Source organism: Haliaeetus albicilla, chromosome 8, assembly GCF_947461875.1.
Source record: "Haliaeetus albicilla chromosome 8, bHalAlb1.1, whole genome shotgun sequence".
In the NCBI taxonomy this organism is placed as follows: Eukaryota; Metazoa; Chordata; class Aves; order Accipitriformes; family Accipitridae; genus Haliaeetus; species Haliaeetus albicilla.
Window position 1 is genome coordinate 26265182 of NC_091490.1, and position 26526 is coordinate 26291707.

The window sequence follows — 26526 nt, forward strand, 5'->3', positions numbered from 1 at the left end:
TAAGGTAGCACTGTTTCTTTCCCTCTTATGTCATATTTCTATGTATTCAATAACTAGTACAGATAGTTATTATGTGCATGTTCTGATTAGTGATAAAAGAGAATGTTGCAGTCACTGTACTTTATTAAAGATGTAAGGATGATGGTATAAGTAGAAAAACGGAATCAAAGGCCATGCTATTTAGCAGTATTATATCACTGGAATGCAATGACCTCAGCAATGTTCACTTTCCTTATTCCAGAAAGAAGTGAAGTATGTTCAGACTCTGCTTGTTCCGATACATAAAGTTAGCTGTACTAACAAAGTAACATGTTTATATTTGGACCTGTCTTGTTTAACCTCTATATCAGTTAGGTGGAGGCAGTGGAGTATACTCTCATCAAGTTTCCAGATGATGCCAAACTGTGGGGGACCAGCTGGTGTGCTCAAGTGCAGGGCTGCCATTCAGAGAGGCTGGAGGAATGGGGTGACAGGGACCTTATGAATTTCCACAAGGACAAACGTGAAGTACCACACATAGGAAGGAATAGCCCCTTGCAACAATACAGACTAGGGAGCAGCTCTGCTGAGGACCTGGGGGTCTTGGCAGGGAGCAAGCTGAGCATGGGCCAGCAGTGTGTCCTAGTAGTAAACAAGGCCAGCAGCATCCTGGGCTGTATTAACATGAGCATGGCCAGCAGATGGAGAGAAGTGGTTATCACCTTCTATTCTGCACAAGCTAGACTGTATTTAGACACTCTAGTCCAGTTCTGGGTTCCTCAGTACCTGAAAGACGTAGATAAACTGGCAAGTTCAGCAAGGGGCCACCAAGATGTCTGGGGGCTGGAGCACTTGCTGTGTGAGGAGAGGCTGAGGAAACTTGAGTTTGCTCAACTGGGATAAAAGAAGGCTTTGTGGGGACCTAAAAGGAGGCCTCCACCTTCCTTGTACCTACGGAGTCTATAAAGGAAGTAGGGTCAGGGTCCTTGTAATGGGGCATGTGGGAAGATAAGAGACAGCAGGCACAAACTGAAATGAGCAACAGCTCAGAGTAGATCAAAAGGGAAAAGCTTCCTCCCTGTGAGGACAGTCAGGCTGTAGAGCAGACTGCCTGGGAAGGTTGTCCAGTCTCCATCCTTGGAGGTCTTCAAGACTGAAAAAAGACCTAAGTAACCTGGTCTGAGCTCATGGCTGAGGTTGCTTCGAGCAGGAGGTTGGACTACAGAGTCCCTGAGGTCCCTTTCCACCCCACTTATTCAGTGAACCTATAACACAAGCAGGTAGTCTTTGTGTAGGCAAGTCATAGTAGCGTCTAGCCCTTTTTCAAACACTAATTAGTCTATGGTCAGGCAATGTAGACCATTAGCTTTATTAATTATGCTTTGGGCAAGGCTACTAAGTTCCCACTACAAGGCTGAAATGCACCGGGAAAGCAAGACTCAATTCAGCGGCTCTTGTTTTCACTGCAGCTCTCTCACAGAGAGCCTCCTTGCTGACATTTTCTATCCATTTGTTCTTATACCAGCTGTGTCCTTTTACATTTACCCCACTGATTTATTTATGAAGCAAAAAACCTAGAAGTTTCCTCTTCTAGTCTTTGTTCTATTAGGCCAAAGATTGCCCCTAGACTAAGGGCTCTTCACACAGCTTCAACCCAGACCTCAACTGGTGGTGACTAGAATGAGCCAAAGTATCCAAATTAGGTCTTTCGAAGCGTTGTTGGTACTTCTCTACTTGTACTGGAAACGTTTAGCTGGATACAACCGTCTAAGTGCGGGCAGGAGAGCTGAGGCGCGCCTGAGGGGCTGCGGCTGCCGCCCACCCTCTTCCCTCCGCGGCGCGCTCCCCGCCTCAGCGCTCCCCGCCTCAGCGCTCCCCGCCTCAGCGCTCCCCGCCTCAGCGCTCCCCGCCTCAGCGCTCCTCCTCCTCGCCGCTGAGGCGGGGCCGGGCCGGCTCGGCTCGGCTCGGCTCGGCTCCTCCTCTGGCAGCTGCGGGCGTTGGCAGCAGCACAGGCGGTGCCTCCTGTCCGCGCCCAGCCCGCAGGAGCCGAGGGGTGAGCGTCCCGCTGCCTGTGCTGCACGGCAGCGCCATGTTCCAGCTCCTGCGAGGCCTCGCGTTGCCGGCGGCCGCTTGCGACGGGAGCAGGGATGGCGACTCCCGGTACGCTAACCTCTTCAGGAAGCTGGACCTCAACGAAGATGGGAGGGTGGATATCGCCGAGCTCCAGACGGGCCTCCGGGCCATGGGCATCCCCCTGGGAAAAGAGGCGGAGGAGGTAAGAGCGGGCCGGGGGCGCGGCGGAGGCCCTTTCCCGGTCTTCAGCCGCTTCCCCCAGGCGCTGCCTCCCGGAGGAGCAGCCGCTGGCGAGCGGCCTTTCTCCGGCACCCCGCGGCCGTGGGGAGGGCGAGGGGCGGCCCGGCCGCCCCACCCTGCCGGCCGCCCCGTGAGGGATGAGGCGCTGCCCGGCTGGGGCTCGCCTTGTTGGCCCCGGCGCCGAGGCGGCGCGACGGGGGCTGCTGCCGAGCCGGGAGCCGCATCCGGGGGCTTCGGGCCGCTCCTGGATGAAGTCGGCCTCGGGCCTGCCTTTTTGCTTCCCGGGGACGCCGTGACTGCTCCGGGGGCTGTATTGTACTGGCACGCCTCAGGGTTATAAGTGAAGGATCCCGAGTGTGAACGCTATGTACAGCTGTCGGCAGTTCTATTGCCAAGTGGGCACGGCCGGGTATATTCATCATGCGTTGACTCTTTACTTCCTTTGACTCTTTGTTGCGTGGTGTCCGATAGATAGCATATTCTTCCTCCAGCATGATAAGGGATGGTAATTTACAGCTTTTGTCCGTCACTCCGCCTTTGTATAATCTAGGTCAGAATAAATTAAGGTTTACTTTGGGCAGCAGGTAAGTAAATCTGCATAACAGTAGGTTGCAATATCAGAACTAGTTATTGACGCTAGATCTCCATGAACACGTGGAAATTATTCTTCTTGGCATTAGCTGTGTGATATCAAGACCCTTCTGTTTAAAAATGCACACTTGTGACAGCAGCCATCAAACCGTGAAACAAACAGCACACACTCTTTGTGCTGTGGATTCTGCAGTGATCAGGTTGGACTATTACATTCCTCTGTCTCTTGTTATCAATGTTGTGACCTCACAAGTCAGTAAAACTTGAGTCATCAAGTGTTCTAGTGCAATGCTGAGTTAGACTAGCAATTCTGACCTGTAACTGGAAGAGAAACTTCTTTTTTCCTAGTAGTTTTCAGTAATCCCCAGGCTTTCAGAATAATAAACTCATTTAGTGCAGGATGCTGTGGGCATAAGTATTTGTGTGGTAAGGCAAGTCTGTGCTGAAAAGGCATGCATAGGTTCAGTTAGGCTGAGATCTGTGCTGGAGCTATTACTGTAACAGTCCTGTTCTTTATTTCAGTGTAAAGAATGGTTAGATGGCATTGCACTGCCGTGCCTGTAATAGCTGTTGCATACTTTCTGAAAGAGGTTCAGGAAAGTAAACTTAAAATTTGAGTACAGTGTTAAGAGATATGTTGAGTCAGTAATTCAGTTTCAGTGACCTCATACTAATCGTGGGACACTGCCAGTTCTTTCCCATGGTCTCATTATCTGGTGTCTATTTTACCTCTTCTTGGTATATTTAATTCTCTGTCTCATATACTTAATGGAAAAGTATCCAGCAGGCGTCTTGAATGGTGCTTGTGTGAGAGCATAAATGACAGCATGCTTTCACTTCAATATTGCTTCTGGTAAAAATCATCTTTACAATAAGTATGTTTTGTGTTCTCAGTTTTTGGTGTATCAAGGAGGGACAGTTTGGCCTGTTTGCTTATCCATGAGAGTTGTCAATATTAAGAGTATGCTAGTTGCGAACTTCAGTCACACATTATATACACATTGTTGAAAACTTGTTGTACCAGTTTGACTGTAACAATTTGGGGGTTTTACTTACATTGAACAACAGGGGAACAGGTGACCAGTTAATTTTCTGGCATTTGACAAGGGTGGTCTTCCCCCATAATTCACTGAAAGCCCTGAGACATGTGGCATGTTTTTTAAGTTTTGAGTAACTTAGAATTGAAGTTCCAAGTTCTTTCTCAAGATTAGTGTGGTGCCTTTCATTAATAGTGCACATCTGAGTATCTGTCAAATTATTCTCAGTTGCTACAGGATAAACTGGAAGTGAAACCCATGAAATAATAGAGGTAAGCTAGACTTACCTGGATGTAATGGAGAACAGGAGCTGGCTGTCTTAGTTGCTTAAGAAACACAGAGTAAACAAAATAAACCATGAGTCATATTCCACATTTGAGAGGGGTAGAAGAATTGTTGGAATGCACTGAAACTTCTGTATACTCACTATTTTAAACTTAATGGTGGGCACAGTTTGAACTAGAAACTAGACTAGTTATATGTAACTGTTAATAACTAGACTTGTTATAATGACAGCCTCAGTAAGACTTGCCTCCAGCTTCTTTCCTGTCTTTGTGTAGCTAATCTGCTTCCTGTACTTCCTTGCAGCCCAAAGCTGCCTTCTGCCACTTACTTCACTTCAAGCTCTAAAGTGATGTTAAATTCAGTAAAATGTCTTTTTACTACTTGGTAAAAAGGTATTTTGTTAATGAAGTCAGATATTGAATCATAATATTTGGGTTTGGAGAGGCAGAAGTAGTCTTATAATTACTAATAACTAATGAGTGAGGAAATGAGATGCGGAAATATTACACAATGTGGTAAAGTGTTAGCTACTGAACTGCTCAGCCCTGCCAACATAGTTGGGATATCATAGGCTTTGGTGCCTCATGGCCGGGATGGGGTCTCAGGCCATCCACTATTGTTATGTTCTAGATGGAGGTCTGGGTTAGATTTCCAAAAATACTCTTGGAGGGCTGGCTTCCGTCGCATGGGGTGAAATCCACATACATGGGAGTGTTGGTCACCATACTTCTGGGGACCATAGCTGCTTCCTGGTTAACTCCTGGTAAGGGACCATGCGAGTGCTACTGTGTTTCACTGCAAAGTCAGTTGGTTCATCCTAAGTCATCATCTTCACGGTATAAATTAGTGTTTGGGCTACTAGTATTACTTTCCTCTTTTCTCTGGAAATATAATTCCTGTCTAGAAGGAATAAGTGTGTCTTTAAAAGAAGCTGCTATCCATTTGAGTAATAGACTATTGGTATGCTCTTTTTATTTCACTTTTCATCGGTTGTCTTGGCAGTTTTGTTAAGGTTTGATGAGACACTCTTTTAGGTGAAGTAACATTGTAGATACAAGAATTGATGTGAAATCATGTGGTAAGCTTTGGAGGTAGGTTGCATGTCCGTCTAAGGAAGAATAATTTTTTCCCCATAGCAAGACATCATAGTACAACATGACAGAAGCTCCTGACTTTGTGTTCTACTTGACCTGCCTTCTGTCAGTATGTGACAGACAAAAGTAAACCACTGGAAAATCTGAAATGTGCGCTGCTTAGAGGCTGCCAGGATGACTCCTGTTTTATATTGTAGTCTATTACCCCCCAGGAATGGGTAACTTTGCAAAGCTTTACAGAAGATTCCTGACATAATACGTCAACACCTAGGAAGAAGGAATTCAATGTGGTGACAGTATCAAATGGCGCTCTACAAGCAACATTAACAGCTATTGTATGCTCACTTTGATTAGAGGAGTTGTCCAGTAGAGACACAAAATAGATGCTGGGATCAGATCTCAAATGATCTCATCCTGTGTCTTCAGAATGCTGTGAGTCTTTTAGGCGGGAGTACCATAAATGGTGTGAGTGGTTGTATGAAGTACTATTTTTGTTCACCCTCTCCTTCTGTTGCAATCAATCCTTACAGTAAACCTGTAGGAGGCGAACCCCATATTTCAAGCTTCAGTTTGCAGTAGGAACAGCCAAGCATTCAAATTCAGGTACTATTTATACATCGAGTCCTGGAGCTAGGAGTAGAAAGATGTTACTGAAATGAATAACTACATTCGGGAAACAGTATGATGATCTTATTTGGACTGACTCTGTCAGGTTTTGACTTAAGTCTGGCTATGTTAAGGCTCCTTTAGATAAAGAAACAGTGTGATGAGACACCTCTGTGTGGTGGAAACGGGACCCAAAGAGACTAAATTCTCAGCAATCAGAATATGGCCTATTTAGAGTAATCGACTGTGTTTATGAAAATTTTAGTCCAACGAAGACTAAAAACACTCAGAACACTTGAAGTGTGTTGCTGCATTTAAACCAAAGAAAATTCAGAATTCTGTCAAGCAAGGCAGGCCCCTGTGCTGTGTTACAGTGCTGTGTCTCAGTGTGAGAGGAGGGGTGAGAACAGGGCCAGGCACGCATTGTTTTCCTGCTGTGCTTTTCTCTGGCCTCTAAAAACTACAGCTAGATAGTGATTCAGAGCTTGAACTTAGCGTAGCTGTTCTTAGTCCAGAAAGCACATACTTGTTTAGTGACTGAGCTAAACATGTCCTTGAATATTTCTCCACTGTTTTATTCAGGTTTTTGCACTTTTCTTAATGTTGGTAACTTCTCTTGCATGGCAAAATTTGAAGGCTAGTAGACCAAGTTAACTGAAGTCTCTTCGTTACATCAAAGCTTGGCTAGAAACATACAAAAAGCACTAGTTACTTCGGCAACTTCTTAGAAGAAACATGGGCATTTTCAATCACATGATATCTACTCTTAGAAATTATTATCATATGTGATATGCAGTTTCACAGTCTTATAAGCTTCAGTACTTTCATGTCTGTATGTCATTCTTTATGTGAAATGAAGCTTTCTTTCACCTTAATAGTATGCCAAAAACTGGTACTATACATTTAAAGTAGACAGGCATCTTAAACTTTTTACCAAAACAGATGTGATTGTAGAAAACTGGACCCACTTAGTTCCTTTAAACTTTGCTTTTCAGGTCATAATAGGTGTTACGATTATGTCTGATTATGGGGACTTCATTGTGAAATACCACAAATGTCTTCAGTAATGTAGCTGACGAGTTGTAAGTGAACTTGTGAGTCACTATTTCATTTCAATATCTACAACTTCAGAAGCTTTTAACTGATATGTGCTGTAGTCTCTAAGTCTCCATGTGAAAGGGCAAGATGAATAAAAGTTTGTTTTCATAACACTTTAAACATCCAAGGAGATAAAATGAATTTTTTTAATACTAACTTGATAGGTTTTTTCCGAACAGTGTCAGGGTACAGTGAATGATTAATTCTTCCTCTTGCTGCTGCAGAGTGCAAGAATGCCAGGCACCAAATATGGGAACCCCCACCTCTATAACATCTCTTAATTGCATGTTGAAATGCTTTGCTCAGTCCTGGTCTTGAGGCTGCAGTATGTCCCAGGTAAACAAACAAGGTAAACTGGTAAATCTTTTAAGATGACTGTAAGGTGGGGATGCCTCTGTAGCAGAGTAGTCTTATTTAATGGAAAAACTTAGTCTATCAAGTACGTTCAAAGTAAAAAATACCAGTGTAACTTGCAAGGAATGATGAGTGAAGGTACAGGGGATAGTTTGCATCTCCCATTTATGCTGTTTCAGATTCTTGGAATCTAATTCATAGCTATGAGTTGAGACGAGTTTATCCAGGTCCTGAGGAAGCAACTTTTGCAAGGCATATTGGAGAGCATACTCATGACTTGCATATCTTCCTTTTTAGGCTCATTTTATAGCGATTCTGTTACCTGAAATGCACCAGTGAGAAGACTGCTGCTTTTCTGTTTCAGGGGAGAGTGGTGCTCAGGACAGGGGAGAGTGGTGCTCAGGACAAAGAACAGGAAGGGGAGCGTCTGCTACCGCCAAGGGTGCAAGGCTGCTGTGCTGGAATGGGGGACTCTTAGTGTCTGTCTGTGGCAGGTGTAAAGAGCCTGCTTGGGTACTGTTTATGTGTTGGCAGTATCCTTTGGAAGGCAAGTGAATGAATATGAATGCAGCATTTGAACAAGTTGGGAGGTCTTTGGAGGCAGTGAAAATTACTGTTTTGCTCAAAATGCAGTGTTGTGTTGGATTTCTGGAGGTTAAATGGCAGTCTAGTTTGTTAGTGTGTTATGTGGACTTGCTGGTTGGGGTATAATGCTGTGTGGACACATCCTCAGCCCCTTTCCCTTTGTGCTGGATTTGTCTCCCAACTGAATCAGTTTGACAAGATTGACTTTAATAATCTTTGCTACTGGTTTTTGGGTTATCATTGTGTGTCATAAATTTGTGTAGTCTTGGTAGATATAGATAGGAAAAGGACAACGTTAGTTTTTAGTTTTGTAGGGTACGTATCCGGTAAAGAGAGAAGAGTTGCATATACTTGAGCTGTGACTGAATTTGGCTTCCAATAAGATTACTTAAAATTGTAGATTGCAGAGCTATGTGAATGACTATGTGAAGAGGGAAAGAACAGCAAAAGGGGAGAAGAGAAGGTAATATCGTGATTGGTTTTATATCTACTACCTCTGCTTCTAAAAGAAAATGTGAAATTTGTGAATGTCCGAAGACGCGATGCTGTTTTTACTGTTGTGATGGTGTTTTTTCTATGCAGTATTTGTAATTGTGCCCTTTGGAACTCTAGTCATAGATTACAGAAGAATGAATTGCTAATTGCACCAATTATGTGTCTTTAAGTGTTGGTTTTTTTACTTATGTCTTGTAGATAGCATGATAGGAAGCCAGAAACACCCAGTAACTTGATGGATCACTTCTTTTTAAATATTCTTTACATTATATTAACAAGCTAATGAATAGATGATTGGTAATCATTTGTACTGAGCAGCCCTGCCTTTCATACAAAATTCAGTTTTGTAACCAGAATGTGAAGGCTTATGCACAATACTGATACTAAGTAATATAAAAATTCAACTGTGAATTTAAAAGGAAAGTCTACAAAAAGCATTAACATTTCTAGTGTCTTGCATTCTCTGTCTTCACAGTGTAGCTATGAATGTGTTAAAGTTCGTAACTTTGGCACAGAGTAATCTAATAATTCATCAGGCCACTTACAGAGTGTCAGGATTTTTAGGTGTATATAAAGCCTGTCTGTAGCTTTTTTTTTTTTTTCAACAGACCTGCTGGCTTAGGTTTCCACACCAAATACAGAGGTCTTCTGGAGGAGTAAGAAGTCAATGCTGTAACATGCTTTATATAATACAGAAATTTAAAAATAAAATTATTCAGTGTTTCAGTCTACTTGTGGCCTTTCACATTGGTATCGCCTCGCTGTGCAGGACTTTGAAAGCAGCTGTGTTAACAAAATATACAGCAGAAAAAGAACAAAAGTAGCAGAATTAAAAACAAAAACAAAACATAAGAGAAAAGAAAAAGGCAGCAGTGTCATGACCAAATAGGTCAGCATGGGAGCATTGTAGTCGGTATGTGTGAAGGCCCATAGCATTAAAAAGAAAGATCATCTAAACAGTCTTCCTGTGTCTGCCTGTAAGTAGCAATTTTTTACACAGTCACCATTTCATTTTATCTAGTGAATTATCTTTATTGCTTGGCCTTAAAGTTTTTAGACAATGAGAAAAGAAATGACACACCTTGAAAAATAAACATTTTCCTCTTGGGGCTGGACCTACATAAAGGTGAGGTGATCCCACAGTAAGTCTGTAACAAGATATGTTAGGTTTTACGTGGCAGGCACACTGAACATTGTTTCCCAGGACTTCCAAGTGAGGACTGGCATCTACTTTGGTTCCTGCTCTATTGTTGTAAGCATGCCTATTTTAAAATGCATCCAGTTCTCCTCCATCAGAGAAATTGGTGAACCAGGAAGTGGCACAGTGACAAGTGGTTGTAACTATGCAAAATCCGGTAGTATATTAAATGAAGAACAGCAGAATTGAATTCCTTGTTGAACTGACATGAGGGTGATTGTTGGAACAGGTTGCCTGGGGAGGCTGTGGAATCTCCATCCTTGGAGATGTCCAAGACTTAATTGGATGTGGTCCTGTGCAACCTGATCTAATTAGATCTAATGTGCTGGTTTAGGCTGGGGTAGAGTTAATTGTCTTCATAGTAGCTGGTATGGGGCTATGTTTTGGATTTCTGCTGAAAATACGGTTGATAACACAGGGATGTTTTAGTTACTGTTGAGTAATGCTTACACAGACTCAAGGCCTTTTCTGCTTCTCACGCCACCCCACCAATGAGTTGGCTGGGGGCACAAGAAGCTGGGAGCATAGCCAGGAGAGCTGACCCAAACTAGCCAAAGGGATATTCCATACCATGTGACGTCATGCTCAGTATATAAACTGGGGGAGTTGGCTGCTTGGGCATCTATCAGCAGGTGGTGACCGACTGCATTGTGCATCATTTGTATATCTTGGGTTTTCTCTCTCTCTCTTTTTGTAATCTTCCTTTTCATCATCATCATTATTATTATTACTACCGTTTTTATCTCAACCCATGAGTTTTTACTTGTTTTTCCCAATTCTTCTGTCCATGCCACTGGGGGTGGGGGGGAGTGAGAAAGTTGCTGCATGGAGCTTAGCTGCTGGTTGAGGTTAAACCACAACATCTGTTTAGACATGCTTTGAGCCAGGGTTGTGCTTGATGGCCTCCAGAGGTCCCTTCCAACCTGAATTATTATTTGATTCCGTGAATGGGCAGTTTTTACCTGGGAGTTAGTGTGCTGCAGAATCAAGTTAAGTGTCTTCCTGCTGGCTATGCCCATGGAGTACATTACCCCCATGAGGGAGTTCGTGCCCTCCAAATGGAAGGCAAGCTCCTTTCACTGTTCCTGTTTGTTCCACAAAATTGCTGGTTTTAATCTGAAACTTTAACACCCACATAATTAGTACAAGAGGGTTTTGTTTGTATGAACTCTTAGATTTGTAATGTGAGAAAAAATGCATGTGCCTGCTGAGAAGCATATGTTTTTGTTCCCTGTTGCTTCTGTTCTGCTGCCCTGAGAGTGGCTGAGACTGGCTTGAAGTCTGGAAAATAACTGTAAAAACAAAAGTAGGGAATGGAGAGTATGTTTGTGCTTATCCTTTTCTAGTTGTTGCAATGTAAAATCTGCTCATCTGGCAGATGAAATGAAAAGTGCTCCCCTTCACAAGCTAATTGCCAGCCCTCTAAACCTGCTAGGAACTTCTGTTTTGTTTGGCTCATGTCATCCTCAGCAGAGGAGATTTTGTAATTGGAATTTAGTTAAAATTTTGTCATATGTGAGCCAGAACAACACTTCCCATGTTCCACATTTTTGTTTGTGTAGTTCAGATAGCAGTAGGGAATAGTAACCATTTGCATTGATAGAATTCACTCAAAGTGTTTGTATGACTGCCACATTAATTACCTCTTCTCCGTAGCTTGTGGGAGTCCAGCAGGGCACTTGGATCCTGTGGTATGAGGTGCCATGCGTGGAGTACAAGATGGGTTGAGATTGCAGTGTCTTTTGGGGGGGACTCTTTTCTGGCTCGAGTAATTTTTAATGGTGGTTCTTGGGTTTGGGTTTTTTATTTGTTTGGGTTTTTTTTAATGATTAATCCATTAGGCTTTCTTAATTAGGCTTAATTTTTAATCCTTCCTTAATTCAGAAATGCATCCATAAACTTGAAGAAACGTAAACTATTTTTTTTTGAATGGGAAATTCTGAACAGTCCTAACCATATTGGCAAGGGCATGAAACTGAATTGAAGATTATATTTTTATTGACAGGTTTATTAATAAAAATGACAATCAAGCTGGACTTAAGAGTATATGAAGAACACTATTTTTCTAAGCTAATACCAAATGCCTTTATCTGAGCATGCAGTAACTTTAGTTGATTTTATTGTGCATAAGTTGCTGTATTATGGGAGGTAAATAATTCACTGCTTATTTCACTGTGGAATGCCACATTGTCTTCCTCCCTTCCACTGAGAAATCTATAATAATCTTACAAATTTTTCTTTTGAGATTAAACATTAAAGTACATTGCTTTTATTAGAGGGGATAAGAAAGATAAAGGAGGCACATAAATGTATTCAGATGTCTTCAATTTTTTTCAGACACCTGCAACAAATACACTAGAGTTTTCAATTTCCTTTATGTTTAGTTTCTGTAGGCTAGAACTTGTTGGACTTTGGTCTTTTGAGGACTTCCAGTAATTATAATGGAGTAAACAAAATGATTAAAAACAGATTTTGCAGATTAGAACAGCCATGCAAATCTTGTTGAGAATTACTTTATCCAGAAACTACAGTTGCACAGGGCTGTCTGGAAAACAGAAGGTATTTGGAAGAATTTTTGGCATATGCTTTATATGTACCTCGAAGTGCTCTGAAACTTACAGCAAATTAATGAAGAGATTGTGCTGTCAGGCTGGTCTCCTGGCCATTTTATAGACAGTGCCCCTGTAGGATTTCACACATTGAGGGAAACCACAGGGACTGATGCCCAAATGAAGAGATGAGGCATAATTTGCCCTTAAATCTTGTGTTCTAGAGCAAAGTTTTGGGGTGGATTTCCCCGCCTGCTTCCTGTGCATCCTGCCAGAGGAGATGGCAGCACTATGGAAGTGTGAGAGCAGGTGGAAAGCGCCTGTAACAGTGTGCTGTGGGCCTTGCCTCTCCTTGGCCCCGCTGCTCTCTATGCAGCCCTCCCTGTGTGGAGCAGCCCTTGCTGTGGCATAAAGCCCAAGCTAGTAAATCCTGCAGAGCTTGTTAGCCTGGGCTTCGCTCTTCTCTGGGCTTGCCTTTGAAGACAAGCCTCAGCAGTTCCAGGCTGATGCTTGGGGGGACTGCTGTAATTTCCCTTTTTTAAAAAGTATGTTTTCACACAGAAAGATGGTTAAGTATTCTGGCCCTTTGTTGATGCAGAAGCGTATGCCTAAGGCTGTATTTCAGACTTGTTTCTGGCAGTGCTGGCAATTGTATACCATGCAGTCAACTCGTAGTTAATTTTACATGTAGAATTTTCTTATCTGCAGGACAGTTACTAAGAAACACATGCAAAAATGGAAGATAACTGTGCTTCTGTTTGTTACAAGTCTGTTGTTTGTGTGTTTGTTTTAAATTTTTGTCGGGGCTTCAGTTTGAAGCAGAAAGCCCTGCCTTCTCAAAGCCTGGGGGGTGGAAGTGCTAGTCAGGCAAGATCTTTGAGGGGGGGGGCGTTGGTCAGCAGTTAAATAGTTAATTGCTATTTGTCTTTTTATCTTTATAGTTCATAATTAGTAGACCACTGGATTAAAGAGGATAGTTAAGACTGTATTTCTTTAATTTTACTGACATATTGACAAATTCCATGTATAACTAAGGAAGTCACAGGCTTAAAGTTGTTCTCTTTCATGATTTTGTCCTGTCCCTCACCTCTACCTCCACAAATTGATACCTGTAGGGGTAACTTGCCAGTGCTGGTAAGAAACCTTAAAATCTTTGAATAGGAAAGTTATACAAATAATAAATAATGCTTTCTTAAATCTATCTCTGCTCTGAGTGTTTTCTCTCTTTATGAAAATACTGATAGTGTGTTAAATTCTGAAAACAAAATACAGCTCTGAAGTGTATGCTTAGGTGTTTTCCTGATTTGACTCCCAAAGTGACCAATATGATGCTTTTCTTAAAGCTGTGCCATGCTGATGTTGCTTTGTGACCTGCTGTAATTTGGAAAAGTTGAATGTTGCATTTTCTCTCAACAGAAAATTTTTAAAGCTGGAGATACTAACCAGGATGGACAGCTAGATTTTGAAGAATTTATGCAGTATCTTAAAGATCATGAGAAAAAGATGAAACTGGCATTTAAGAGCCTGGACAAAAACAATGATGGTATGCATTGATTTATTTCATTTGTTCAAATGTGGTTTGAAGAAACTGTGCGTTAAAAGTTATCTTGATGTATATTCTTTGTCTAAACTGGAGACAAAAAGTTGTGAATATGGAGCCCCTACTTCTTTTCCTTAATAGGATCATATTATAGTTTATTATAGATTGAAATAATAAATTATTACAGTCTTTTTTTTTTATTATCTTTCAGGCCCATTGATCTGGGGCTCTTTGTTTCCCAGATGGAGAAACTATAAGGAAGTTTCTAAGTATCTATTAAAGATAGAATAGTTTTTTAACTCACGGAATGTTTGCATCTCGTTTGGTTGCATGATTTTAATGTACTCACCTGCATTCAGTCCTTGTAGTAGACAATCAAAATATATCATCTGTGTTTAAATTGATTTTAAATTATCTTTGCTATTATGTAGGTGTTACAGTGGAACTTAGTGAGCTCCAAGGTGCTAAGTGTATTAAGTTCCATGTTTTAAATATGCATCATCTTTCTTTTAATGTTTCAAGGAAAAATTGAAGCATCAGAGGTTGTCCAGTCCCTCAAGATACTGGGTATAAGCATTTCAGAAAAACAGGCAGAAAAGATCCTGCAAAGGTCAGGAATAATTATTATTGCTTAAAGTATTTTAAGCTTCTTTGTATTGTTAGTTATTATATTTTTATAATTCAGAGAACAGGATAAATGGGGTTATAACTTTGAAAGGTGTTGGTACCTTCAGTGGTGCCTTTATAAGAATTCTCACATATTTCATCTGTTCTCGGGTGATTGTAAGTCTGGTCACTATCTGAGGATCTGGTTCTGGGAGGAGAATGTTACCTCATTTCCCTGTGAATGTTGTTGATAGAATGAAGCGTTATATTCTGTTTTTAAATGGAATATGCCAGATGCACTTGGATAAGAAAAGCATAGTATTGAAAGGCCATGGCAGACTCAGCCTTGAAGTCTCCGTATGGAATCTCCAGTCATTTGTCGCTGATATGATGGCCAATATTAAAAAAAAGCCAAAACAAAACAAAAAACACAACCAAAAAAAAGCAACAAAACAGAACAAAAACCCATCCCTGCTATTATTTCCTTATATAGTTTTGTTCAATTTCTTTTTAGTATTGATGCTGATGGGACAATGACAGTAGACTGGAATGAGTGGAGAGACCATTTTATGTTTAACCCAGCTACAGACATTGAGGAAATAATTCGATATTGGAAACATTCCACTGTAAGTTCAACTTTTCTTTTAACTTAGTGCAGCTCTTAAGTTCATCTCTGCTGGGTTAATTTGCAGTATTGAGTATAACAGCTTGACAGTTGTTATATTTCAGGCGTACCTGTATTTCAAATAGTTTGGTTTTCCTTTTCACTTCATGCTGACCCATTTATAAGCAGGACAGTGTCGTGTGAGTTTCTTCTAAGCAAAGAACTTCATCTAAACTTTGCCAATAATTATCAGTAATTTTTAGGAAGGCATCCTTTTTTTCCTTTGGAGATATTCCACAGAAAGATAATAACCACAATATTATATATTTTTCTTTTTGCATTACGGTGCATTCTTATGTTCAGTGCTTTTGATGTGTTGAAACAAATTATAGAAGCATTTTAACTGTTATGTTGAAATTAGTTCAGTATTTGCATTTATATAGTAACAATCATGATCATAAAATCACTGGTGTCATTAGTGATGATTTTCTGTGCACATGTTCTCACACTCTTTTGTGCTATAGAATTTAATTTAAGCATGACAATATACAGCAATAGGCTATCCACTGTGCAGATAAATTTTTTTAAGTTACTATTGAATGGAGCTCTTACCACCTCAGTGGCTGACTTTTAAGAACAAATAATAAGGTAAGTAAACCAATGGTAATCCTGCTTACTGAATATCCTTTCTGTAGATTATTGGAGTAATCCATAAAGTTAGGTAAAGACAGATTTCTTTGAATATAGTGAGACCGTCTATATCGTCAGGGATTAGTCAGCATTTCCGTAATAAAAAACAGTTTGAGATCTGAAAGCTTTGAGTGTTTCACATTGTACAAGCTCAATTCAGAAATGCTTGCCAAAAGTGAGTTAGCTCCCTGTTTGCTGAAGGAAACTCTTGAAGCACTGCTATGAGATCAAATAGTCCTGCTCCCAGCTTACTTAGTGGAAAAAACCCCTTTGCTTTAATAAAATGCGTTGTATTACTATTACTAAACATAAGATTATTTTTTTTTTAATTATGGAACGTCATTAGTTATCCCCAAGAAACAATTTTAGAAGTCTCTTGTGATCTTCCAGTGTTGCAGTCAGCTGATGACCCACTTATCACAGCAAGCAAAATCCAGCTATATGGCAACACAGCTGGTGTTTCAGATAAGAGCAGATGTGAGAACTCACATGTCTGGCTGGCATTGACAGCTCTTCCAATTCTGTTTTTATTATAAAATTTTAATTGCTGTCAGACTTTTCCAAGCAGATAGCTGCATTGGCATAGAACTATTATGAATTGGTAGCTGTTATATTATGTTATATTCTGTTATAAACACCCTCAAATTTAGCTTTTTTTCTTAGTTGTGTTTAGGGCTTGGTAGACACAATGTTTAAACCCTGGTAGATATGCATAATATCTCTAAGAACATTGAGTTTATATTTTGAGAGTTTTGATTGATCTTTTGATGATTCCATGTAGTTGAGCAACTGATGACACCTTACTTGGAAACCATGAATGTCAGAAGGGTGAAAGGATTTTCCAGTTAATCTGTTCTGTGTTCAATATCCAGAACAGTTGGTGTTTACCCTGTTTGTCCAGTGGCTATATCTGTAATTTCTATCCTGCAATTCTTGTGTTCCAAATGACCAAGACAGTATTCTGTCTACTTAACAGACAGGGAATGCAGCATAAATTAGGGATGTAGTGTCTACACTCAGCAGTTAAAAAAAGTCTGTTGGTTAACATGCTTTCTGGTCAGCACTTACCAGTTATTAAAAACATTCTTGCTTCTTTATAGGTTTAATTTATGCATAATATTGGCTTTGCATTATCTACAGCATATTTTTTCTCATATATCATGGTTTATAAATTACATGAAGAGCAGAGACTATGTTTAAGTGATATGTGAGATTCCATAGTCTCGGACAGCTTTATCACTAAAGCCTATAGTAATGTTCTTTGATCAAATTGAATGGTAATACAAACATGCACCTCTTAATGAAATTTCAAACTTTTATAGCTGAAAAAAGTCATTAATATGTCTTTCAGTGTAACTGATGATAAGAAAATGTATAAAGCATTAGTCAAACTTGTCATTTTGTAAGATAATACACAGCAGTTACCAGAAATAGAATATTCTGATATATCAGCTATAAAAATGCTACTTTTAAGGGGGGGGGGGGGGGGGGGGAGGAAGGGGGAGGAAATCGCACATATGTGTGAATAAATTACCATGAGAGAGAAATCTCTTGTTAGCATCCTTAGGAGATTACCAAACTAATCCCAGACGGTTGTCCGGTGAAAGGTTAGCTGCAACATATAAGCATTTGAGCTTTAGTGCTGACTGTAAAGGTCTACTGATCGTGACAGAATGTCTTTGTTTGGGCCATGCTCAAGGCAGAAATTTGTCATAATTTTTAATGATGATGGTGCAGTCTTTGAAATGGTAGGTCTGTGGTATTAATGCTCAAAAAGTAGCTATTCATTGAATAGCAATAGCAATCCATAGCAAGTTAATTATAGAATGTAATTTAGAGATTTTTTTTTATTTTTAACTAGCATTTTGTTTATGTGTTCTCAGGTGGTAGGTTAATTTGGAATTAGAACTGTTGATAAAATTCAGATGATGGAATGAGATAGTTATTGGCACATCTTTGCTTTTGATTCTAATAGGTGTTGGATATAGGAGATAGTTTGACTGTTCCAGATGAGTTCACGGAGGAAGAGAAAAAGACTGGACAGTGGTGGAAACAGCTGTTGGCAGGAGGAGTGGCTGGTGCTGTCTCTCGAACGGGTACAGCGCCGTTAGATCGCCTTAAAGTGATGATGCAGGTGGGTGCAATGTTTAAGAACTTTTTAGTTTCCAGTGTATCACTTCAGTTTTTAGAGAGCTGTTATGGAAAACTGATGGCCAAATACAATATCTGAATTCTGGAGGTCTAGTTATGTTTTGACAATTTCCATATTTTGTGTTCATAAAAATTGTCTTTTCCATAGTCATATTGGCAAAAATGTAGACAAAATATTATAGTACCTGTGCCACTAAAATAAGATTTTTTTCAATAGTGGATGTGGTTTTGCTAGTTGATACATTTAAGCAATTTAATAGTTAGGTGATGAGTTTTACAATCTAATCAGAGCAGTGTTCTTTACTGTGACTTTGGTTTTTTTTAGGTTCATGGTTCAAAATCAAACAAAATGAATATAGCCAGTGGTTTTAAGCAAATGTTGAAAGAAGGTGGCGTCCGATCCCTCTGGAGGGGAAATGGTGTAAATGTTGTGAAAATAGCTCCCGAAACAGCTATTAAATTCTGGGCTTATGAACAGGTAGGATGATAAATCAGGAATTAAACTTATGGTAGATAGAATATTATATCACTTTCACTGTTTATTATTTGCACTGTTGTATTACATAGGGGTTCTTACTGTGGTTGGGGATTTTGTCACAGTAATTTAGAGTCACTTTCAGATTTAAAATAGTCTATTTATTCTGTTAATAGAATACTTGGTATTAGGCAGATTTTGCTATTGTATTATAAGCAATGTAAATAAACTAAATCTGTCATACATTTTAAACTGTCCTCCAGTCTGCATAGCTTTATATGGAGCACTGCATTAATATCTAGTTTGTTGCTTTGAAGTGACAACAACCAAAAACTTAGCACATTATGCTAGCTGAACTTACACAGGATTCTTTTTAAGTCAAATATCATGATGCTATGTAAGATGCCCTCAACCTGGATTTCAGAGTTATATTTACCTCTGAATCAGCTTTAAGCATCATGTTAAGGCCTAATCCTCCTTTAGAAAATGAACTCCTGTTCTGGTGTAGTTAAACAATCTTTATTTTTCCTCTGTGGGGCTTGCTGGTGCCTCAAGTAAGACTAAATGAACATACTGCACATCTCTCTACAACTATGAAATAAAAGCAACAAAAAGTCAAGTAAACTTTGGGATATTGCAAGACTGAACAGCAGATTTTGATGCCATAGAGTAACCTTGAGCACATAATTCCTTACTCTTGCTCTGCCTTTTGGGAGCCGGTGGCGTGTTCTTGCATGATGGTGTCTGTCTTGAGTGAAACAGTATGTACAGCTCTCTAAGTGTCTCTGTGAACATGCTAGTCAGTCTTTCATTCTTTGATTGGAGAACTGGATCTGCAAGGGGGTCGGGTTCCTCTTTGTTATCTGAGGTCCATAGTGTGGGTACCCTTGTTGGCTGTTTGTAGAACACCTGACAGTACTGTGGGTGGCTGAGGTGTTTAATGTAAAGGATTCTTGCAGGCTGGAATATTCATTGTATTCTTGAGAATCTTTGTCCACAGAGTTGCAGTGAGTATAGTGCAAAATTGGTTGGGTTAGTAAATGTAACTGTAAATACATAAAAAGTATGTACAGCTTGACAAGACATTTTGTGCTGTACTCTTGTCTCTTGTAATAACTCTTGCTTTTCCTAAAAAGCACGTGATGTTTATTTTACGTGTTTTAACTATACAGTATAAGAAGATACTCACTAAGGATGATGGGAAGTTAGGCACCGTTGAAAGATTTGTATCTGGTTCTTTGGCTGGAGCAACAGCACAAACTTCTATTTATCCCATGGAGGTAAGTAACAGAGGATCTGCTTCTATTAGAGTCTGCCAAACGTCTGGTTCATTTCCAAAGTAAAACTCTTTTTGCTCTAGAAAGTATTGTAGGAATTCCTCTATATTCTTATATTCTAATTTATTTTTACTTTGGACTTCCTTTCAGAATTTCAGTACTAGGCACTTTAGAATATACTATGTCTAATTGATACTTGTTATTTTTCTATATATTTGGCTGTATAATATTGTCTACAGCAATGTTTAAATAAAACCTAGTTCAGGGAAAAAATCCAAGAACGCATTTAAAATTAATTACATATTCAAGTATTTTCTAAATTGGGCATAAATCTTTTTCCCACTGTATATAAGCAAGGGAAGGTCTTGTGTGTAGCAGAACTGATGAAGTTCTCTTACATTATGATGTGGAGCTGGGTCCAATTAGGAAATCAGTGTGGAGGGAGAATATAACAGCTACAGTTGGGGCTGGGTGGATTAACTGCCCTTTCCTCTGTAGGACATATTTTGTATGTGGTACTACACATGTTGCAATTTGACTAGCATTAATATACTAACAGCTCTAGGGTAGCTATTTCACATCCTGCTTTTTTTAAATGGAAGTAGGATGTACTTGCTCTATTGCTGGTTCCCCAGAAAGTTTATCTTGTTGTGCAAATAACTGGAATATATCTGGGGTCTGGGATTAAACCAATACCAACATGAAGATTTGGAAGTAATGGAAAATGTAACCTAAATACCTTTTTCATAGGGAGGGGTGTCAGTAGGAATAGAACTTAGCTGTTTTCATTGCTGACAGTGGTAATGATCTCTTTTTAAATAGCATCCCTGCTGTTAGAGCTGCTGAATCACAGCTAGCCTCAGTACAGAGATGGGTTAAGTTATAGAATAACTGAAATGTTATGTACATCATCTGGATTACACTGATCAATGGAGACAGGTGAACTATTCTACAATAAGATGCTCTGATCTTCCTAACAAATATATAATACTGTCCTAGAAGTGTTTTTTAGGGTGTTTCAAAGTAAGAGAAAAGCAAAGTGCCAGGAAACTCCTGAGGAAGCTGCAGTCTTATGAGGCTTTGAAGTAGGTCAAATTCTTGCTCAGGAAATTCCCTGTGTGGTTTCTTTTGGATACTGCTAGTAATTTCTTTGTCCTAAGATTCTGTATAGACTTATTTGCATTATTAATCAGATGCTGGGTTTCAGTAGAGATGTAATCTTTATTTCCCTTAACTACCTCTCAGTGTCGTGCTTTTTGAAAGACTGTTTTCTTAATATGCTTTGCTGTTCCCAGATGAGAAGTGTGATCTTCTAGTATGTCAATGTTCTCACTTGTTCTTTAGCTAATCCTTCTATTAAATATTGCCCACACTGTTGCCTTCAAGTTGATAAAAAATCTGCCTGTTTTAATCAAGAAAAGAAAGGTAAAATGCAATTTAAAAAGGCTAATAAATTGTAAGCTAGTGTATAGTAGTATGCATACTGCCCTGCACTAATGATAAAACCTGAGGAAGCCTACTGCTGACAAAGCCTTAACAGTAGTCATCACAAAGGAATTTTGAAGTACCAAAATGCAAAGCAGTTCCAGACAATTGAATAAGCAGAGAGATACTGTGTTTTCCTGTGTTTGTAACATACATTAATAAGTAGGTATGTAATTACAGCTACTATTTTTTCCCCTTTAGGTTTTAAAGACCAGATTGGCTGTGGGTAAAACAGGGCAATATTCTGGGATGTTTGACTGTGCTAAGAAGATCTTAAAAAGAGAAGGTGTAAAGGCCTTCTACAAAGGCTATATTCCTAATATTCTGGGTATAATTCCTTATGCTGGCATTGACCTTGCTGTTTATGAGGTGAGTTTAGGTTACTGAATGCATGTAGCTTTCATTAGTTAATTTATGAAAAGGGTAAATATTCTTTAGAAGACCTGTATCATTAGTTAGATTTGTAACACGCTTGTAGAATTACAGGTGCCTTCAGTTTAAAATAGACAAATGAGAATTTCCACTAATCTTACTGGACTTTCATGTTTTTGTTTGTTTGCTCCTCATGGAGGAGTGCCTGTGCCGTTGGGCCCTTACATGCAACGGTACCAAACAAGAAATCTACTTGTAAGGCAGGATCCTATAGACCTTGGCAATACAACATGCTTGCATACCTAACTAACCCTGTCAGACTGGAACATACCCGTTCTATAGCAAATATGGGCCTTAAAAACCTGATATGATATTCATACTATATCACCTATCCTGCATTTATGATACTTAATACATTTTTTTTGCCATTTTCTGTGATTTATAATGGGATTATAGTAACCTGAATTCCTCATGTGTTTGTGCACATCACCAGAATTCTTTGTGGCTGATGTATAGTTGTTGTGAGAAGGTCTGAAACACCACTCTCTTTTCTTTCAAGAGGAACCAGCACCTCTTACACCCATCAGGAACAATTAAAACGTTTTATCTACTTCAGATGCTAGGTGTTGCTTTGAAGTGTGTTAAGTAACTCAGATGCACAGACTAATTTTTTTTCTAGTCTAGACAAATTTTTTTGTGTCACTGCAATAGCAATCGGCAGAATTGCTTGAGCAAACCTTTTCAAAGCAGTATGGAAGTTCTTTTCTACAGTTTGCATCCTTGCTTCTACATGAGGTGATGTGCACAGCTGTGTGAGCTTTTGTTGCACACTCTGGGGTGCTGAGTTGTGTTTCACCCCTTTCTTCCCCCAAAGTATTAACAGGTCTAGAACATGGGCACTGTTCCTGCTGCTGGATCTTTTAAGGATTTCTCTTCTAGGCACTTACTATTGTAGTCTGGTTAAAGTCCTTACCCATGTGCTAAAGTGTTTACCTGTGCACTTTAAAAGTGAGCATGTAGGACTGGTGTAGTGAGATTGGTGCTTTTCAGGATTGAGCCCATAAGATTTGTTATGAATGAAGATGTATTTGTTTACTTTCTTGAATGCAGGTCTCTTGTCTTATTATTTAATTTTATATCTTGGCAGCTCTTAAAGAGTACATGGCTAGAACACTATGCATCAAGCTCCGCTAACCCAGGTGTTTTTGTATTGTTGGGGTGTGGTACTGTTTCCAGCACATGTGGGCAGTTAGCCAGTTACCCTCTTGCTCTTATCAGAACACGCATGCAGGCTCAAGGTGAGTCCTGTTGTACTGAAAACATTTCTGTGTGGTCACATCAAAATTGTATCATTTGGGATAGCTGTAGCAGAGATATGGGAATAAAAAAGCCCAACTTGGAAAACCAAGGACTTACCTGGAAAATCCTTCTTAACATTAGTCTCTTCTCCCTGTTACCCCCAACAGTGTTCTTCATCATACTCGATTGAAATGTAACATTTCAGACACTAGTGCTCCGAGAGCCACATTCCATAAAGACTACCAGGCATAGAGCTCCTATCATAGCCTGGGAGCACATTTCTAAAATTTAGAATGTTTCCTAAATTTTGGAGGTAAAATGAAAAGGTCTTGCATTATCCTTTGAACATAGACAACAATGTTTGCTCTGGAGGACATTTCATAAAGACAGTTTCATATCTGAGATTTTTCCTTGATAGGTTTGTGCACAGACTTAAGGATAGGAGTCTAGATTTCCAAAGGAATGTAGGTGGATAATGCTTTTCAGTGGGGTTTAGACACATGGATATTCCTCACATATCTGGGATTAAAGAGATCTCCTCTCTGTGAGGGCTCAAGTTTTAATCAGTGGCCCTAGAGGTGCTAGTAGGCTCACCACCCAAGGGTTTAATAATTGCTTAAGGATTTTAAAATTACTAGAACTGTTGTATAACACATTATTTTTTTGTTCTAGCCTCAGTGGAAGGAGCTCCACAGCTAAACATGGTCGGTCTCTTTCAAAGAATTGTTGCTACGGAGGGAATCCGAGGACTTTATAGGGGCATAGCCCCTAATTTTATGAAGGTGCTTCCAGCTGTCAGCATCAGCTATGTTGTATATGAAAAAATGAAGCAGAATTTGGGAATAGCATGAAATGAAGGAAAAAGGTGAGATGCTTCTAATGTTGTTGGAAACACCAGAACAAAAATTATTTCTCAAGTAATCTGCTCTCACAATTGGAGACAGATCTTTGCGGAGAGATGCTGCAACTTCTACTTTTGCCCTGAAGTGGAAAGAAACTTTCTTAAATTCTAGTTCACCATTTCTAAACAGATACCTATATTGCACTTTAAAATGTCACTGAGTTTAAAAAAAAAAAAAATCAAGAAACTATCTTTAAATCAGCAATATGTTTATATTTTCAGGAAATCATGTGTATTTTACTCATTGGCTTTCTTTTTTTTGTATTTGTCTTCTCTAAATGTGTATTTGGCTTGGATCAAACCAAAGGTAGGAGAAGTTTATACTGCCTTGATACTGAATATATGAAAGTGACTTTTTGTTTTGTCATGCTGCCTATACTGAACCAATTCACAGGCAACATTTTGCACGCCTAGACATAAGCACTTATTGTTATTTTTGAAGACTTAATGTTAAGTTCATAAGAAATGGGATCTTGGATACAGACAAGGATGGAGTAACACATTAAAATGTAACCCATCACCTTTATCTTCAGGCTAACCTTTTTTTTTGTTTTTAAAGAATAAGAGCCTGGGAAACTGCTGTTCCACGGTATCAGAATACCTCAAATGGATTTACACAATATTTTTGTAATACAATCAGTGATTTTCATAACTTGCTTCACTGGACCTGCTTTTCGTTGCACTTGGAAATGTTAGCACCATTAACCATGACAAGCTTTGGGTTACAGCTGCACATTTTATAGGATCTATGATATACAGGAACAGAAAAAACTTGGTTACTAGATCCATTCCATAGAAGTGCAAGTTGCCATTTAAAAGCTGGGTGTAAGATCCAGTATTAAGCTGTTAGTGATTGTAATACAGCCAACAGTGGAGCTCATCATAGCTGCCTTGGGGAGAGAAATCTTTCTCATTTTGGAGTCTCCATTCTTTCCCTACTTGGAGGGCTACGGTCCACTATGTGCTTTTAGCCAATAGAGAATTGCATTATTATGTAAAGGTTTTACAGGTTTGTTATGTGAGATAAATCCTCATTCCCTCAGTCTTCTGTGCACACTGGCTGTGTGTGTGAAGTTCAGATAGTAAAACACTGAGGCATTTTGTCCAAGTGACCAAATGGGACTGCTGATCTCGGGTGCCCATCAGGTTGATGTTAATGAAGCAAGCAAAGCATACACACAGAACTTGTTAGTGCTTGAGAAACAGCTCCTCCTCAAAAACCAAAGCAGCACTTCCTCAATGCAGAAAGTAGGTATTTCCATGTACAAGTACTTCCAAAGTTACTTACTTTTTTGAGGGGTGGTGAAGCATGCCACATTTCAGTTGCCTTCAGGCCTGAACACTGAAATAGACTAACAATTATTGCCGAACTCATTTTGTCACGCTTTTTCTGCTTTCTGCGATGTGTGGTGGCTTAATCTTTGTAAATTCAAGATTACCTTTGTACTTATTTTGACTTTCTAAAAGCAACTGCTCTTAGACCACTTCTTGAAATTGGATTACTGAAGGAAGGAAGAACTTTGTTCCTGTAAGGTCGTTAAGGGTCTCTTTTTTACTTTTTCTTTTAAACAAACAAATAAGCAAGCAAACTTGAATAACTGCCTGAACCTCCCTTGTTCCACATACTGTTTGGGCCGTGTTTTTCAAACAGCAATCAGATGTAAACCTGTGTTCAGTGCTTCCATGGCCGATGCTTATTCTCCATAAACTGATATATAACAACTCCATAAAATTCATATTCTAAAATGTTGTTTTATCAGATTTCAGAAAATGGCAGCTTTAGCTGTGTCTTTTGGCCTTCCCTTTAGGGAAACCTTGGACTTCCCACTTTTTAAAAAAACCAAAAAGTTATTCTATCCAAATCACCCATATGTACAATGCCTTTCTGATCTGAATGCTTCTTGGTTTTGCCAACATTCTTTTATCTTTGTGGGATTTGTGAGATCAGTTCCCAATCATTTTGTTTGACTGTGACCAATGAGCAAATGTATTGTGTGTGTGATGCGGAGATGACTTTAGCAGTGTCTATCTTCTAGACTTGGTCCATTTTGTTTATAGTGTGTAAGTGCCATTATGAGTATTGAAAATTACGGTAATGATGTTTTCAAATGTTGAAAAGATGGGGTCTTGCAAATTTAATTTTTCATGATGTGCCTTTATGATGACTGTGTTCAGTTGTGTATTCTTTGTCTCTTAAAGGTATGTTTACCTTTTTAGCTCTATAAAACTACCAGTTTCTAATAAATGTTTGTTTCCTTATCTGGCTGGAGTGTGCTGATGTTTGGGTTTTTTTTATCATGGCCTGATAGATGACACTTCTTTATTGTACTATATGCATAATACTCAATATCAAAAATGAAGGTAATTTTCCTAAAAATAAATTTGACACTAGCCTATCCTTTGCTATTATGTTGATATTTGAAAACCTAGTTTGAGATTAGTCTACTGTCATCCTGTTTAAAACTCTAGCTGTCTCATTGCTTAATGGAAGGTCACATAATGTTTAGTATTTTTGCTTGTTCATTGAACAGTATTACACCATTATTTGCTTTTGTGTATGCTGGGTGGCAGAACTCTTAACAATCAGGACAAACATACTTGCTTGTATTCTTAATATTTGTCTTGCTTTGATGTTAATCTTACTTGTTAGTCAAAGGATCAACATAAAATCTTTTCAGGGTAATTGACTTCCTTTACTCTGCCTGTGTAGTATGGCTATCCTACTAAAAGCATACTCAGTAGCCAGCTTTGACAATTACTTATGAGTTTTTCACACCAATCCTTCAAATGTTAAAGGTAATTGTAAACAAATTAGGGAGGCTTTTCTTGTCCCTGATTCCTGCAAATACAGTTCTTGTAACATAAGATTTAGAAGTTTCCTTTTAAATAACGGAAGAGGTAGATGCTTGGTGTGTGATTCCTGACTAAATGAACAATATGAC

General features: G+C 39.3%; 1 protein-coding gene across 3 annotated transcripts in view; it reads left to right on the forward strand.

The window, feature by feature from the left end:
• Positions 1 to 1911: 1911 nt before the first annotated feature.
• SLC25A24 (solute carrier family 25 member 24) overlaps positions 1912 to 26526 on the forward strand; it is a 39461-nt gene continuing 14846 nt past the window's right edge. The window contains exons 1-11 of one of the 3 annotated variants that reach the window (XM_069789454.1): positions 1912 to 2254; positions 13601 to 13727; positions 14247 to 14334; positions 14845 to 14956; positions 17600 to 17758; positions 18101 to 18253; positions 19423 to 19530; positions 21214 to 21381; positions 22532 to 22682; positions 23356 to 23548; positions 23892 to 25843. In XM_069789454.1, the coding sequence (XP_069645555.1) occupies positions 2069 to 2254; positions 13601 to 13727; positions 14247 to 14334; positions 14845 to 14956; positions 17600 to 17758; positions 18101 to 18253; positions 19423 to 19530; positions 21214 to 21381; positions 22532 to 22682; positions 23356 to 23534 (1431 nt within the window). In that variant the 5' untranslated portion in view covers positions 1912 to 2068 and the 3' untranslated portion in view covers positions 23535 to 23548; positions 23892 to 25843. Of the gene's footprint in view, positions 2255 to 13600; positions 13728 to 14246; positions 14335 to 14844; positions 14957 to 17599; positions 17759 to 18100; positions 18254 to 19422; positions 19531 to 21213; positions 21382 to 22531; positions 22683 to 23355; positions 25844 to 26526 lie in introns of those variants that run through there. The other 2 variants (XM_069789455.1, XM_069789453.1) reach the window with 2 other exon arrangements.